This window comes from Tyto alba, unplaced genomic scaffold, assembly GCF_018691265.1.
Source record: "Tyto alba isolate M040663 unplaced genomic scaffold, T.alba_DEE_v4.0 Super-Scaffold_12, whole genome shotgun sequence".
Taxonomy (NCBI): domain Eukaryota; kingdom Metazoa; phylum Chordata; class Aves; order Strigiformes; family Tytonidae; genus Tyto; species Tyto alba.
The window spans coordinates 3,118,427-3,132,785 of record NW_024881274.1 but is presented as its reverse complement, the minus strand read 5'-3'; the positions used below and the strand labels follow the sequence as shown (position 1 = coordinate 3,132,785).

Genomic DNA, 14,359 nt, shown 5'->3' with positions numbered 1-14,359 from the left:
CTAAAAATCTCAAGCCTGCTGTCTAATGCAAGCCAGATGCAACATGTGTTTTGTCCTCTCTTTTTCTCTCCACAACCACACACACCATTGAGAAAACAAGTGTAAAAATTCTGCTTACTGCAATATTTCACTGCAGATTCAGATTACACCACAGACTGCCACTTCACATTTACCTTATATACTTCACTGAAGCCGCCTCTACCCAGAAGATGTAGCAACAAATATCTATCATTTAGCGTTGGATGGTCTTTAAATCTGGCAAGAAAGACACAGTTTAAGAACACTGACAGAAATAATGCAATCTACTGCACAATAAATTACAGCCACTACACAGCTTAGAAACAACATATTTAAATTAAGACAGAAAAACATTAAAACTGTGCTAATGACTGACAGATCTGATACTATTTGATCACTTTGCACTGATGAAAGACTATATAGCGGTACCTTCTGATGCATTTGGAAGCCTTTGTCTTACATGAACTTCAAGTTATACCACTGTGCCACCCCACAATCAAGTGACATATTAAGTTGTAACACCAATTTAAAAAAGATTAAGTGTTTCCCATGATGAAGGGGAAAAATAAAAAATTGTTATATGTTCTTGTCCCTGAATCCCACGTGCTTACTGTGAATTATCTTCATTGTGTATCCTTTTCAATTCCCTGATATGTAGATTTCTAACCCTCTCTAGTCGTTCCAACTCTGCCTGGATCTCTGCTTCTTCCTGCACAAGGAAAAACCAAAAGGAAAACAGAACACTAAGATAATGCAGTTAGCATTTTCACCTGATTTACGGCAACACAAATGTAATACCAGTAACTTCTTCACAAGTGGAAAATAACTTGTTTAGGAGATTAGAGAGATGGTCATAGTCAACTAAGAGTCAGGTGGAAGGTGACAGGAATGAAAACCAACTGGGCAGTTTTGTTTACACCTACACACAGACAGGAGCAGACATATCTTTATGCCTTCTTAACATTTTCTGTAATTAAGAAGCATTGTTGCTCTGGTCCTGCTCCTTCCCTGATTAAGTGCTATGCAGCTGTTTTTGTGAGAATTCAGCCTCTGCTGGGACAAGAAAAAGAGGACAACCCTCAGGAATAAGGAACAGGGATGTCATGATGTCACATAGGGATGGGGCAGCACCTGAAGAGGATGGAGAATGTGAAAGGACAACATTGGGCCCTAGTAGCAGCAAGCGGTAGAACGGGTCAGAGCGTAACTTAGTGCCAAGTGGAAGTTCTGATATGCTGTTTGTAGAGTTGGAAGCTCTAGTGCCCTCAGCCATGACACTAGAATTCACATCACTGTGGACAGCATTGCAAACCTCAATTAAAACATGCGCCTTCAGCAGTATTATTTGGTATATATGACTCAAGGGACATAGTTACCCACTTGTCTTGTGACTCTGTTCCTTCCCTTCTCAACTTGTTCTATTTTTAGGCATCAAGAATGATCCAGTTTCCAAAAGTGGAAAAGGATAAGCACAGCTTCAGACAATGCCACGATCTCAGAACATTACTTCATTTTCCATTAAGGTCCATTTCCAAATGGATTCCTCTGTTCCAGGGTGGCACACTACATGCCAGCATAGATAGACCTGCAATTAATCCACTCAAGCAATGCGGAAGCTGTAGGGCAAGCATGCCTTTAGCATACTCCTGCCCCTATCACTTATCCTTGCTCACAGGTCAGTAAAACACAATGGGCAGAGTGCCAGTGGATTCCATGTGTGCATTAACTTTCCCTTGCCACTGAAGATAACAAGGAGTACAGTAGCATTAATGAGGCCTTGCATTCAACTTGTGCGTCAAGGTTACAGGAAAAAGCTAAATGTAGAGCTCGGGCATCACCTGAGAAAAGCAGGGGGACTCCAGCAATGCACGTGCATGCCTCCTCTTTGTTTCATATGGGAAAGAAAACTCTCTGGCCTTAGTAGAGATCACAGCTAACCAGGAAATGGCAGAAGACATCTATTTTTTTCAGTACTTCATCTGTTGAAGCATCCCAGAAAACTTATTTATAGGTTATTGCAATCCTTTTAAAGGTAACCAACAGCTTATCTAAATACAACCTCACTTGTAGGTACAGATCCTACTGAAGTCAATGTATTTGAAAACAAATGCGCATTACAACTACCTAAACAGTACCAGTTTCCAAAAGCCCAAGAGATTTTACTGGACTGTTACTGATAATGCTGGTTACTTGATATTGCAAGGAAATGGGAAAGTCAGTGATGGTTGCAGTTTTTGCTGTGCTCTTATAATTTTCTTCCCTCGGTCCATTCCTTCATGTTCCTGCATATTAGACATATACAGAATATACAGAGCCCAGCACTAGGCAGGTCACAGTGACAGAGTAAGATGCATCAAAACAGTGGAACTCCGTGCATGAAATCATAACTGTAAGGGCACAGAAGTCTATTTATTGAAGCAAAGAACACCTTTCCTGAATACCACTGCCCTGGAAAAAAATTATTACAAAATCCTGGTCATCTCTTTCAAGCAACAAAAACCTCTCAATTATCAAACAAGAAGTAGTGACCTCTACAGAGAAATGCTATTGTTCATAGAACACTTAATCAAAAACCTACTTAAAAGCTTTTCTGCAGTTAGTTCTTACCTTTTTAAGGTGACCTAGTCGGAGTTTGAAGATTTCTTCTTGTTCGTGGTATTCTGCTAACGTTAACCTGCATAGAAGAGACAGGTCCAATGCATCAGGTTTCAATGCATGTGATAAAGTGAACAGACGGCAAGATCCACATCACCTGTGGAAGTGACAACTGTGCAGAGTATGTCAACAGCTGGCAGGAAATTTTTCAGGTAAACTCTGGATCTTTTTTTTTTAATAATCAATCTAAAGGAGACCAAAAGCTTAAACCTTGATAAAGCACATATTCACTTCAAATCCAAGTCACTAATAACACCTATTGAGCCTAGTGACTGACTTTTTAAAAGAAAGAAAACTAAACCATAATCTAAACGTGGAACACTGAAGCACAAGTATTCCACATGTTATTTTTCCATTTGAAGTTTGCTTTACTGACTTGTTTTCAAATTTTTCTTTGTAATAAAAGCTGGATAATTCAACCCAGCTATTCACTCTGGGACTAGAAGTACACCTGAACACAGAGCCACTGCAAACAGAGCAATGACCTGGGATTCAGGACTTTTTTCTGCTTCAGGCTCTGTGAAGAGGCTTTCAGGGAAACCTTGGGAAATTTATTTCACCTTATTGTATCTCTGACCTCCTGTGTAGTTAGGAGAAGCAAGGGGATAAGGGAAATAATCCCCCTTTTATTGATGGTAAGTGATATGCGAAGTTTCCATCCTAGGTGGCTGGTCAAAAAATACTTTCATAATGTTTTCAATGTCTTTTATAGCCAAAGTGTGCCACGTAGGACAGAGGCAAAGCACAGCCTACTAAAATAATGGATACGCACATGACAGCACATAAATATATTTTTTTGAACCTAAATTGAGTGCAAAGCATATCCCAGGGTTCCTGTTGCAGCAGTTATGCTCTGAATATTACTTAGTACAAAGGTTCGTATATGAGGTCTCCACAGCATCAATATCATAACTAGTTTCAAGAGGGGACCAAGTCCTATGTCTGTGCCAGGCCGCGGGACCTTGGGTATTGTACAGTAGATTGAGAGAAGGTGGTATTTAGCTGATTAAGTGCTCATCTTTAAATGTTCCAACTTCCCTCCACTGTTGATAATGCAGAGGGTCCACATAGCTGAACTATATGCTAAAGCAGTCGTTAGCTGATAAATTTAATGCAAAACTCACAAGGCAAGTTACCTTTGAAAGAATCTCAACCATAAGGAACTGCTTATTACAAATTAAAGATACATACAAAGCACAGCCAGTACCATAAATGTTTACACGTTGTCTCATTTCATATAAAAGCATGCTAATTCACACATCCCCCACTCTCCCCCTGACAGCCTCAATTTTAATCAGATTCAGCTAATCCAAAAGACTGTCCCAAAAGTTTAGGTCTTTGGCTGGTGTTGCTGTATAAGGAATAAAAAGACAACTGAATAAATCATCGACAAGCTTTCCACATATTCTTGTGCAAAAATGAAATACAGGGCTAAACACCAACAGTCTACTCATTAAGCAAGAGATGTAATGAGTACCACCAGGCCTACGTTGCCCAAAATAGCTGGCTGTTAGCAGCAAGCATTACAAAAATCAAGGGGGCTCTAGGACAAACACTGCCCTGTTTCACAGGAACATGCTTGAAATACACTACTTCTAGTGCAGCTGAAGACTGTAAGATTGCCCAAGCTGCCCTAACAAACCTCAAAAAGCAGATTAATCTTCCTGAATGAAAATCTTTTTCTCATTCACAGGCTAGAAAATAGTTTTAGGAGAACACATGTTTAAATTTGCATCATGGGACCTTCCTCTCCTTTTTAGGACACAGCAACCATCATGAACCAAAGAGGAAGCAAAAATTAAACAAAGGAATCTGGCTGGCTGCTTCTCATTCAGTTTTCAGAAACATTTATATTTAACTTGCCTAAAAAAGACAGCGTCTATAAGAATTCCACAAGGAAAAAACCTCCCTCCAAAAATCAGAAAATTTTGTACCTGATACACATTGGTCCAACAAATGCATTTACAGGATAACTAATAATTAAGCAAGTAGTCAGTCAGTACAGTTGCTTCAGCTGACTTACAAAACCCATGTCTTTATAAGCTAAAACACTCCACATGAACCACATCCATATACTGGCAAGCAGTTTTTATCAAGAACTCCACAGGAAGCTCTTCTAAACCACAAAGATAAAACCCTGAAATACATCAGCAAACAGTGATAATCCAGCAAGAAACAAAAAGAAAAAAGACCAGGTAGCACACAAAGACTTACTAGCAAACCCTGGTAAAGCTAGATTATGTCAAGGCAGGCTCACAACACAGGCAGAAGCTCACTAGTTATCCCACACTTTACCATGATTTCCAGGTACATCAAGACCTGTGCTGCCATGTCTGCAGAGTAAGCCACACTACTGCTGCACTGGTCTGCTGGGGAAAAACATCTCTACAGAAATGGGGAAAGCAGCATCATGTCCCTTAGAAGTGAAAAGTTCCCACAATGAACAGCAACACTTCAAAATATCCATGCACAGAAATTCAATTTACTCCTCCAAACTCAAAAGCAAAAGGAGAAGGATGGCTTTAAAACTTTGTTTCTTTTTAAGCTCACTTGGCCAGAAGGAGGGGTAAATGTCTCTATTCAAGCTATTTATTTACAGAAAGCACACAGTGCCCTCCAGTACAACACACCTGATCTGCAGGCACCAGCATCCTATCTGGGGGCACTGCCCTGGTTGCTGAGAGCACCCTGAACATCATGATTCACCCGGTCATGTGCCATCTCTGCTGTGACAGCAAAAGGCAGTGGGAGCTTTTGCTTCACATGCACTTTTAAAAATCAAGACCAAGAATTCAAAGGGCTTCAGGAACTTTGAGGTCAAGTCATGCCCAGGAGATTTTATAGTGCAAAAAGAAAAGTGTCACTGAGAGTCACAGTATTAGCCAACAGCAATAAAATTAAGACTGTAAAGGAAAGTGGTAGGAGGTATGAGAAAGTTTCTGACTTAATGCATTTCCAACTCACAAAAACTTCCCAAAAAATAATGTTTTACATTTCTTGTGAGACACAACTTTCCTACAAATATCAGGACGCTTCAAGCATTAGTAACTTCAGAAGAGGTAGGAAAAAAAAAAATCTTCTGTAAGAAGAAAGAGTAGCATTTCAACTGCCTTTCCATTTCCCTGACTCAGCTCTCTGCAAGGGACTGCTTTGGAGATACAGGTCAATGCTTAGTGCACTGTCTTTATAGAGAGCATCTTTTTGATTCAGTGTAACAAATAATTTGTCTGAAAAGCCTCACCAAAAAGTACATGGAAATAAAGGCTTCTAAATGTGTACAAATTTTTGTTCCTTGACAAAAAGCACCATATATCGCACAGTGATACCAAAATCAATTCTGAAGTCTCAACACTTAAAAAAGACACCGCTTTTCAAACCTGATGCAACAGGAATACTGAAAAAGTTACTGCATTCAAAAAGAGTTAAGCTCATACAAAGTCTGGACTCAGCAATGATTCTTGTTTTACTCCAATAAAAACTATTTAGAACTGCAGCCAGATGTTGCCGAATGCCAGGCTAATTCCACAATATTCATTTGTGCACGGAGTGAAGCCTAGAGGCAAGGGCAAGATTCCATTTCCCAGTAGATATTTTGTGCTCTAATCAAAGCCTGCAGCTTTGCAATGCACCAAGAAGGCCACGTAACCTACGTTTCATTTTCTGCTCCATTGGTCTTGTTCTTACGCTGCTTCTGCTCATTGCTTGCTGGAGGGGTCTGTCCCATTGCAGGTGGCTTCCGTTTTGCTAACATTTTTCGTTGTCTTTCTATTTCTTCCCGCTGGGAATTTATCCTTTCCTGTTGTCTGGAAAGAAGAGAGTAGAAAAAGCATAAAGCAGGTAACTAATGGAATGTACTCGGTTGTCTTCAGCATCTGTTCTTAACTGCAGTAATGAATTTCAAATCAGTTGTACTTGTAAGATTAGTAACAAAGTATTTTTGTACAGAAAAGGGGAATGTGCCAAACATTATGACTCAGATTTTTAAAGGTATTTTTACATAAAAGGGAATTCTTTTTCTGGCCCACAGAAACCTTTCAGTAAGTGAAAGGTTTTATTCATGCAGAGGATATCCAAAACCAAGGAGCTGCTAACCTCACGGAAAACCCAGAGATCCATGGTAAATCACTAACTTTCCACACACTTTTTCCTAGAAGGCTGTGTTCTAAATCTCAGACTTTCCTGTTAAAACTATTCCTGAAGTCTGGCACTGTCTGAGAAAGTATCTTTATACTTCAAGGGTACACTTAAACTATTCTTAGTTCTCTAAAATATAACCAACACCATTCCCAATGTCACTAAGAAAACAGTCTCTCCTCCAAGATAAAAAGACTACCTTAAAACATTTTACAGTGATAAAAGTCCTCTTGAAGAAATGTCAAGTCTAAATTACTTAAGCATTTACATACTTAATTCACCCTTTTAAAAGAAACTAAGACTGTAGGTAAATATTCCAGAAGTATTTCTTCCATGTCTTACAGCACAAGCTAAGGAAGAATTATAAAGTCCTTAGTCTGTGCCTAACAAGAGCTGCACCTCCCTATCGGACTACAGAGAAGTGATAAGATTTTAAAGGATCACACATAGCGCTCTCTGATGCAATTAATTTGCCAAGTCCTACTTAAAGGTCTAGGCCAGGTGGGAATTGACTGGATAGTTCCATTAACATCCTGCATAAAAGGGTCTCTGATCTTCATTTCCAGACTTCTGCAGCCCCTTTGATCACTGTTACCAGGAGGCAAAAAAAGTTAAATAGTATGGATTTTCCCTTTTATGCTTCTCTACTTTCTACTTAAAAAAAAAAAAAAAGTTAATTAGCCTTCCCTAATATATGCAAATCAAATTGATTGACTCTCCATACATGTGAGCATTTGGTCCACCCTAAGCACTGCACAGCCAGGTAGGTGCACTGAGAATACCCAGCAGGGCAGCCTGCTGCTTTCCAGCCCAGAGGCCAACTCAAACAATTTGATTCCAGTTCAAGTCTCTGGAGGTTTAAGTGGAAACATATTTCTCACTTCAATGTGAAAATGTTCCCCATTGTCAGTAGCTGAGTTCCTGTCTGATCCTTTCATGCATCAGTCGCACCATTCTCACATTTTGACATGCAAGACATCACACACAACTGCTTAGTTTTTCAGTCTCTGCCTCTGAAGTTAAAGACAACTCTCTCCTCACTTGATGAGGTTCTGGAAGGCATAGCCATCTGTCCACTGCTCGGTGAAAGACGCCCCGTGCCGCACCGTAGTGAAGTGACCTAGCCTCAATCGATCCTGCATGCTCTTATCTCTGCATGCCATCTTCTCCTGTTTTGACTGAAAACAAAATAAAACACGTGTAAAAATATAAGCCATAAATTAGCAGCTAAGTGCTGTGCTGTGTTGTAAATCACTACCAATTCTTACCACTTTCCATTGTTTCAGTACTGCCTATCTGAAACCCAGCTGAAAATCATTGATCAAATTATTGCTGGTGCTTCACACTGGTCTGACAGACATTTGTCAGACTGCCTCCTTTCTGACATTTCAGCCTCACCTGTCCTTCCCCATTACTTCTTGGGCAGCTCACCCATTCTATGATTGGTTGATATCAGCCTAGCAGGAGGATTAAAACCATCCCTTTGTATCAGTAGCTTAGCTAGATTCCAGATGCGGCTCTGATCAGGCCCTTATTCACTCAAAACAGAAGACAAAAAGAAAATGCACCTTGAATCACTGTTAAGACTAAGATACAGTTATCAGCCAGCTCAGTCCTAGACCCGCACCACTCCCAGAAGTGACACAATCTCAGTTAGGTCACCAACATGCATAAAAACTGGTGGTGGTGTGTCACAGTATTTCCGGTAAGTGAGAGGAAAATTCCAAGGCCTGAGATGAGAGCAGCAAAGTTTCAGTCAGTTAGGATTAAAGATGAACCAGCAAAGCTCCTCCCTGGAGCTATACATCACCTATCCAAATGCCAGGCCTACTAACGCCTAGCCCAGAGTTCGAAATCCTCCCAGAAAGGGGAGTCCCATTCAGCCAAGAACAATCAGCTCTGTGACAAAACCAGCTCGAACAGACTGCATGTACTGGCCAGCACCCTGGTAGTTTTGCCCATCCAGTGCCCACAAACAATAGAAGTAATTGGCCAACAGGTGAAAGAGCAGTCAAACCCCCATATTGTTTAACTATCAGGAAATCTGGAAATCTTTCAATACTGAAGGAGGCTAGCAGCTTGGCACTTTCCCCAGTGTCTTTAATGTGTTGGTTTGAGTGCTATACAAGGCAAGGATCTCCAACTTCGCCATGTGAAAGCAGGAAAGGTCTAAAATCACTTGCTCATGTCACAAAGCATACCTGGCAATTTCACTGCACAGTGGGATACTGCTCTTGTATTGCCATAGCTGGACAATGTTGCTTTTCAGGTGTACGAGTTTCCAAATCAAGTAATGCCTGCTGCATTTAGAGCTCAGACTATTTCACTTAAGCAAGACTATGAAAAGTACCAAAGAAACCAAAACATCCTGAACCATTTCAGTTTTAGGATGATGTTCCTATTTGAAGAGAAATAATTCAAGACAGAATTCCAGTTGTCTTTTATCACTAAAGCAATAGGAGCAGGCTTTCACTGCTCAAAAGACAACAAAGTTTTTCAGGGATGTGAACTGTCACTGCAGAGATGTGGAAAGTCCCCTGCTCACCTTTTCTATAAGAAGCTTCTTGCTCATCGTTACACATCTATTCAACCGCTCCTTGTACTTCTCCAGCATCTTTTGCTGTTCATCTATCTGCCGCCTCAAATCGCAGTTGGCCTAAAAGTGAACAGAAAAGAAAATCCTTTGAATTTAAACCACTTGAAGAGCCAAACCAAGCATTACCTAAGAAGTTACTCCAGCTAGCTCTAGGGATCAGATTAAAGTAAGCAAACCAGAAGGGTAAGAAAAAAAGACTAGGTTACTCTTAGCAAAACATCCAAGACAAGCTCTTCAATTTTTAACCCACTCAAACCTTAATACCCATCTACAACAGGGGAGCGCTATCATCCTGCTGTAAGGAACTAAGGTAGAAAAAGACTAAATACACACACAAGGATTTAAAAAAAAAAAAAAAAAAGAAAAACATTTAAGACCTTGACACAGCTACCAAGTCTCGAAATAGCTTAGTCATCCCTGGACTATCCTCCTTCTTTAGCCACAATACTGGCAGAGGAAAAGGATGGGGTAACTCCCTTTGCATTTTCAATTAAATTCTTGTTTGAGTTACTATCCATCAGCCCTGCCATACAGACTGCTCCCAGCAACAGCTGCTGTTCTTACCACCACAGTGTAGAGCAGGATTTTATGTGCAACCATTTTCATTGATAAATAAACTTAACCATCCCTCTTTCAACCAATAGCCTGGCTTCTGATTAAATAGCAAGTAGTAAAAAAAAAAAAAAAAAATCCTATTTCCTGCTTCACAGATTGTTTTCCAAACTCACATGCGCCTCTGTGTAAGTTTTTAGGAGCTTGTCTTAGCTCTTTTAGGTGCTGAGACCAGACACACACAAACACAGAGCACCCTTCCTCTTCTCCCTTTAATGTGTTTTCTAATCCCTTTCAACACTTCACAAGAGATGCCTTGACTCTCCAGCTGATGAAAGCTAAGTCAATTAGAACTCCTCCATTAAGACAAGATCCTTGATTTAAAGGTATTTATCTTTTACTGAAGAATACTAATAGGTTAAGAGAAGCTTTATTCTTTCAGTTTAACCAAAAGATGTTCTCCTCATCTCTCTACATGTCACTGACTCTCCTGAATGAGCACTTCAGAGTACAACTGCCCAGTCTACTGAGAAGCTACTGAACATGCTGCTAAACAAAAAGCAGTCAGCTCCTCAGTACTTAGGAGAGGGAAATAATTCTGCAGAGAAACGGGTTAGCTAGCAAAACACACAACTGTGCAACAGATCAAAGCGAGGCCAACAACACTGCTGAGGACACAAACACCTAAGCTACAAAGACTCTGAACTGTACAGCCACAGTCACTGCTACCCTGCTTGTGGATTCAAGCAGGCCCAGAACGTCTAGAAGCCAGACAATTATTTTACAAGTAAGGGATGACTGGATTTGTTTTACCTTGTGAGTGCTGGATCTACAAATGGTATACAAAATCCTGTTCTGCAGCCTAGATGGCACATGCATTCTAGGTATCTTTAAATAGAAGCTTTTAGAAGGGTTGTCCCACTTTAAATACTTACTCTTAATAAGTCATCTATCCTCCCCTCCTTCTTCTCCAAGTCAGAGTTCTTGCTGTTTTCTAGTGCAGATATTTTTTCCATTGTGAGGTCAGACTGTAGGGAGAAATCACCATAAACCACATTTAAGAAAAACAGATGATATTTCAGATAGTCAGCACATAACATCACAGTGTAACCTCCTCTGATCTGAACAGTTAGGTCTAAGAAGAAAGAACTGATCCCCTGCATTCCTAGCAGTCAGGGCAAGAACTTTCTCTATTTTTCATTTTCCTATTGCATGGTGGTCTTCTCCAGCACAGGAGGGTCAGTCAGCTAGCACAAAGCTGCTCTGGAGAACACAAACTGGTAACATGTAAAGGGCTACACTATCCTCTGTGTCCTGCAAATTTTATTTTTATAGTTGAGTTCTGCCCACTCCTTGTTGGTCTCTGACATTCATTGTCCCTTCCTGCAGTGCAACATAGCTTGTACAGGAAAAAGGCTTAATAAAAAAAAATTTAAAATCCCAACCCTCAGCTGGAATATCAGATTTATGAGATCTTTCACGGGCACAGACAACCACCTGCTAGACAAAAGACAATGCCTGTGGATTCTAAGGTGGTCTTGTCAGAAAACACGGGTCTCCATTGAAAAAATATCATAATAGGCAGGAATATTAGTTACAAGCTTTTGTTTCTGACAAACTGATGTATTAGTGCCCACTATGGACAGGTGCTTTAGAGTTCTTGAGTGAAACCTATTTGGGAAGTATAATGGGGTGCAGCCCATCTCAAACACCTTCACCAATGAAGTGACAGTGATGCCCAGACAAAAGACATACACTATATTCTCTAGCAGTAGGAGTATTTCAAACTCAGCACTCTCATTAACGGGTGGGGAAGAAGTCAGTATGTACACGAACACAGCATCTAAAATACCCAAGTCAACACAAGGGAATCTCACTTCCTGACTGCATACACAGATTTCACACTTATGGCCAGCAAGCAACTATCCTGGTTCCGAGAAGAGTTATCAGAGACTTACCTGTGGAGTTATATACTCCTCCAAATTTCAGGCTTGCCTGGAAGCTAACACCACGAAGTAAGAGACAAACTTGGCTGACTGTTGCTTCTCTACATATGCCCAGTATGGGAAAGATCAAAAAGAACACCTGCCAGCACTGCACATCAAGCAAGATGAGCCTAAATCCCAAAAGACAAAGAGAAGGCCTGGGCAGGTCACCTCACTTCTGCCTTGACTTGGTTTATGCTTCCTGACAGCCTGCGAGAAGCACGTGTGACAAAAGCTTTTGACACTGAAGGCAACGAGAAGGCCAGCTGTTGAAAACCTGGGCTGCATCCACTCAGCCAACCAGCAGAAAGCTTCTTTAGTGACTGTTATGTCATTTTGCCAAATGCACAGACATACTTGCACTGTGTCAGATGAAGTCATGTTTCAGGATGCATGCTCTTACATGTGACTTCATCAGAACTTATCTTGTCTCAGAGCACTTGGAGGGCCCTAGCACTGACTGAAAATGCTAAAAAATAACATAAATCCTGCTCAAGCCGACTTGCTTTTGTTATTGCCAGAAATGATTCAAACTGGAAATCACTAAAGATTTTTTTTTTTAACCCCATCAACTCCAAACAGGTTTGGAAGGGAAGACCAAGAATGTATACATGTCCTCATCATGCAGTCAAGTATCTTCCTGGTTTCTTTGCCTTAAGCTACATCTCAACTTCTGGAGAGTATCATGAAGCTGAGCATTGGCAGAAAGCATGCTCAGATAACATCTTGCTGTTTTCAAAGATGATGGACCTTGTGGGCACGTTAAGCACAGGGAGGGATAAAAACATCTTGTTTATTCCAGTTGGGACCGCTATTTTAAGCATGGGTGTCGGGACAGCAAAGATGGAAAGGTATCTCCGGCAGGTTCTTGAGTTATGGTGTCATTCTCACACAGTAATTCTCCACGCACTAGCAAGAAACAGGGATCTCCACAGATCATCCTTTTAACAATACAGACAACAAATGTGACCCTAGTGACACAACAGAGCTCAAGAGACTTAAGTTAATAAATATCCCCAGAGGTAGAACTGCTGTTCTTCATGCACAAAGAACTTGTACCACCTGCTGGGGAAATGGAGAATGAACTTCCCCCAGCAATAAAATCATCTCTGACACAGGCTGATGTGAGAAAATGATTGACACAAAACTGATTGTTTAAAAATCACTCAAGGGAAGCGTCGGTCACAGAGAAATCAGATGAAAATCAGAAGAAGATTAAAGGCAGGCTTCGAGAAGAAATAAGTAAGGTGCATTGCAGATAAAGCTGAGCATCCTTATAAGCAACAGAAGATGATGACACAGCGAGAAGTACATCTTGCCATAAAGCCACAAGAAGAATCTTAACAATTTAGAAGGCACGAAAACCACAGCAGTACAGTCAGAAGAAATAATCCTCTTGACTACAGGCCAGTGAAGCTGCTGAGAAGCACTGTTAGGAACACACCGTTCCACCTTGACAGGACAAACTATTCCACTGGTGTACTCTGCAGGGGTCAAAGAACTTCCAGGTAGACTGTGGATATTTGTACTGTAAGCAGTGTGGATGCACCCATGACCCAGCACTTGAATACAGGCAATCACAGCTATCACTTAGGTTTCCTTCACATCTTCACTTACAGAGAGAGGAAGAACATTCAGAGTACAACAGAATTGAAACAGAGGTAAGGTGTTCCTCTCCTGAGCATATTCGCACACAGCTGAAGAACTTGAAGAACTGCCCGCAGTATTGACACAGAGAAGCCTCAGTAACAAATTGGGCAAACTCCAGGAGCAGCAACTGAAAGCATCCTTTACAGGATAAGGAACAGAGTTCAGAGTGATTCATTTCTATCAGTAGTTACAGACTGAGTTGGGACTACTGGCCTTTTTCCCTGGAAACATTATGTCTGCTACAAGTGGCACGCTCTGGCACGGAAGACAAGCTGCATCAAGCTTCAATCTCATATCCAAGAGATGTATCATCTAGTGAGCTATACCTGTGACTGTTTGTGCTGGATGGAAATCTGTTTTTGGGAAGTGCAGGAATGCTCAGTGTTCCCTGATCCGGTAGAAGATGGGCTGCCTTGCTGGGCCTGTAAAAGAAAGTTAATGTATTGTTATATACTTCTCAGCATGATCACTAGTGCCCATGCAGATACACTTATCTTTACGTGATAGGTGCAACCTGGCCTGGGTACCATACTTTCATGTTCAGGTTTAAGAACGCTCTAGATATTTAGTTCAGTAAAACAAGAGAGTCAGTTTCTTTCAAAAAGCCTGGCCCAACCTGCCAGAAGACAAAGCTTTAAAAAGCCTAATATAATTCATGTCAGCTGAGATTAAGCAAGGCCAAAACAAACACTTCTCACAGCAAGACTACACTTCATTCTTTTTCTTTTTTGCATCTATCAGATTAGCCCCTCAGATGCTATTTTTTTGA

General features: G+C 40.8%; 1 protein-coding gene across 7 annotated transcripts in view; it reads right to left on the bottom strand.

Moving 5' to 3' along the window:
• TLK2 (tousled like kinase 2) overlaps nt 1-14,359 on the bottom strand; it is a 44,454-nt gene that overhangs the window by 10,418 nt on the left and 19,677 nt on the right. For 6 of the 7 annotated variants that reach the window (XM_042787352.1, XM_042787354.1, XM_042787350.1 and 3 more), the window contains 8 exons: nt 13,917-14,012; nt 10,891-10,983; nt 9,353-9,463; nt 7,849-7,985; nt 6,324-6,476; nt 2,626-2,692; nt 630-727; nt 174-255 (listed from right to left, as the gene is read on the bottom strand). In XM_042787352.1, coding sequence (XP_042643286.1) covers nt 174-255; nt 630-727; nt 2,626-2,692; nt 6,324-6,476; nt 7,849-7,985; nt 9,353-9,463; nt 10,891-10,983; nt 13,917-14,012 — 837 coding nt within the window. The remainder of the gene's footprint in view (nt 1-173; nt 256-629; nt 728-2,625; nt 2,693-6,323; nt 6,477-7,848; nt 7,986-9,352; nt 9,464-10,890; nt 10,984-13,916; nt 14,013-14,359) is intronic. The other variant, XM_042787355.1, reaches the window with a different exon arrangement.